A 2,796-nucleotide genomic window follows, 5' to 3' on the forward strand; every position below is an offset into this window, starting at 1 on the left:
TTGGTCCACCAACCCGTTTGCCGTGGGTTGCGCCCCTGTGTCGGTGGAGGATGGGAGGCTGGTGGTTGAGGGCACTGGGAGCCAGGAACCGTGTTCCTTTAGCCTAACACACCACTTCGCCCCTTACTTCACCTAGACGGGTGGTAGAACTGGCCCGGTTCTATCAATCGGCTGGTCACGCCAAGCCCTGTGCATGGTGAATATTTTTGCACATTTCTATTATTGGGTGTTGGTTGGTTAAATGTTCAACGTTCAAATTATCAATATATGTCAATGCCTAGAGTCCTATGCCAGAAGGCGGTGGCTCATGGGCCAATCTGGTGATGTTGACCTCCAAATTCGGTATGTATCCTGTTTATCGTCATGGGCAGAACCAGCCTGGCAGTAGATTTGGCATACAAATATTGCTATTTGCGTCATATTCACTCGAGCATATCAACCTTGTATCCCTGGTGTTTGCGTCTTGGATATCCGTCACAATTACACACTGTCCTTGTTGACACTCCGTGGTGGGTGGGGAGCAGGGTTGATGAAACATTTACTTTCACCATGGCTCATAATCATACTGGTTCCAAGCGTAGCCATTTAGAGTCAAGTTCATCTGATGAGAGTACTGCAGATTTTGATTCCTGGGCTCGATTCCTCGTGATAGAAGCTACAGACCATTTGCCTATTAAACTCAACCCCTTTGCCATATCAAAGGCTATTCATGGATATTGTGGAGAGGTGAAGAATGTCACCCGACTTCGCTCTGGCTCCTTGCTTGTCGAATGTGTAAGGAAACAACAATCCCTGAATCTGTTATCGATTCATCAATTTGCCAATATTGAGGTTGTTGTTTCCGAACACAGGACACTTAACTCCTGCAGAGGCATTGTTCGCGACAGGACCCGTTCCTTGTCCGACATGTCGGAACAAGACATAGCAGAAGAATTGAAAGATCAAGGAGTGTCTTCGGTGAAACGTTTCACCAGAAAAAGGCCAGATTCTACCATTGAACAAACAAATACCTACTTGTTCACTTTTGCGCGGTCCAAAATACCACAGTCGATCAAAGCTGGTTATGTCAACATCGGAGTGGAGGTGTATGTCCCCAATACACTCCGGTGCTTTAGATGTCAGAAGTTTGGCCATGGCTCCAAGAACTGCACTCGTCATACGGTTTGCCAACGCTGCAGTGACAATCATGAGAATCCTGATTGCCAACAAGCACTCAAATGTGTAAACTGTGATGGCCAACATTTGGCATCCTCAAAACTCTGTCCTGTTTGGCAAACAGAATCAAAAATTCTTAAACTAAAGTATGAACAAAACATTTCTTTTGGAGAGGCTAAAAAACTGATAACTCAATCAGCTACTCCATCAACACTAAACTTTTCCGCTGCTGTCACACGGTCAACTCAGATTTCATCTGTATCATGTCAAACTTAGTTGACGTGGGTCAAATCTGCTCGCCCCATGCCAACTACACCAGTCATCGAGCAAGATCCAACAGACAGTCAAACATCTCAGGCACCTTCAACATCCCAGGCAGAGAGTCAGACGCCGTCACAACAAATTCCACAACAAGCAGCAGCTACAACTATAACAAAACGTGAAAGAAAGAAGTTAAACAGGAAACAATCGTCCAGGAATTCTTCTCAGTCAGAGGTGCCTGTCAAGAACACCTACAGTGCTCTAGACATGGACATTACTCCATCATCACAGAGTTCTGTGAGGAGTTCTTCTCCATCACGTCCGCGTGAGAGATCACCCATTGAACCACCATGAGCCATCTATCAAATATAATTCAATGGAATTGCAGAGGACTTAGAAATAATTTTAATGAAATACAATTGTTAATTCAGGATTTTAAACCGTCAGCATTCTGTCTACAAGAAACGTATCTCAAACATACTGATACATTTGATATAAGGCAGTACAAGTGTCATCACTCATTTTCTCCTCCAGGAGATAAAGCAACTGGAGGTGCTACTATACTAGTCAGAAATAATGTCATTCATAGTGACGTTCACCTGAAAACTAATCTTCAAGCTGTGGCTATTCGCCTTACTTTGCACATTGCATTTACCCTATGCTCACTATACATTCCACCTTCATCTGCTCTTCACCAATCTGATCTTCAGAATCTATATGATCAACTACCTAAGCCCTGTATCATCATCGTCGATCTGAACGGGCACAACCCTCTGTGGGGCAGTACAAGTACAAGCACTAAAGGTAAGGTAATTGAAGATTTTATTTCTGATAATAATTTATGTGTGTTTAATGATGAATCAAGCACCTATTTGCACCCTGCTACAGGAACCTATTCTTCACTTGATCTGTCCCTTGCAGATGCGACTGTTTACAACGAGTTTGAATGGTCTGTTCATGATGACCTTTGTGGAAGCGATCACTTCCCTACTGTCCTGAAAGCTATCAGACCGGATGATGATCCCCCTTCATCACGGTGGAATTTCTCCAAGGCCAACTGGCCCTTATTTGAAATAATGTGTGTAGACAAAATAATACCGGACAACTTTACTAATGTATCTGATCCAATACAGACGTTTTCCGCTGAACTGAATGCAATTGCTGAACAAACAATTCCTAAGTCCTCTGCAAATCCTCACATTCGTAAACCATGGTTTAACAATGAATGCAAACAAGCCAGGAAATGTAGGAAGAAGGCAGAAAAATATTTTCGCCGACATCCTACTGTTCGTAATTTGACCAATGTTAAAATTACCAGTGCCAAGGCACGACGGGCATATAAGCAAAACAAGCGCCAATCTTGGAGAAACCATGTCTCCA

General features: G+C 43.5%; 1 protein-coding gene across 1 annotated transcript; it reads left to right on the forward strand.

The window, feature by feature from the left end:
* The first annotated feature begins 906 nt into the window (after nt 1-906).
* Nucleotides 907-1,770, forward strand: LOC124261644. Its single transcript, XM_046695984.1, has 2 exons — nt 907-1,161; nt 1,432-1,770. Exons 1-2 carry the CDS (start codon nt 907-909, stop codon nt 1,768-1,770), a joined length of 594 nt encoding a protein of 197 aa, XP_046551940.1.
* The last annotated feature ends 1,026 nt before the right edge of the window (nt 1,771-2,796 follow it).

The sequence above is a fragment of the Haliotis rubra genome, unplaced genomic scaffold (genome assembly GCF_003918875.1).
Source record: "Haliotis rubra isolate DU_JTF1 unplaced genomic scaffold, ASM391887v1 Scf801, whole genome shotgun sequence".
NCBI lineage: Eukaryota > Metazoa > Mollusca > Gastropoda > Lepetellida > Haliotidae > Haliotis > Haliotis rubra.

What these genes read in the sequence shown, in the direction of transcription:
- LOC124261644 (XM_046695984.1), top strand. Translation starts at nt 907, where the DNA reads ATGTCGGAACAAGACATAGCAGAAGAATTGAAAGATCAAGGAGTGTCT. An exon ending in AGAACTGCACTCGTCATACG is followed by an intron (nt 1,162 to 1,431) that starts GTTTGCCAACGC and finishes TGTCAAACTTAG; the next exon opens with TTGACGTGGGTCAAATCTGC.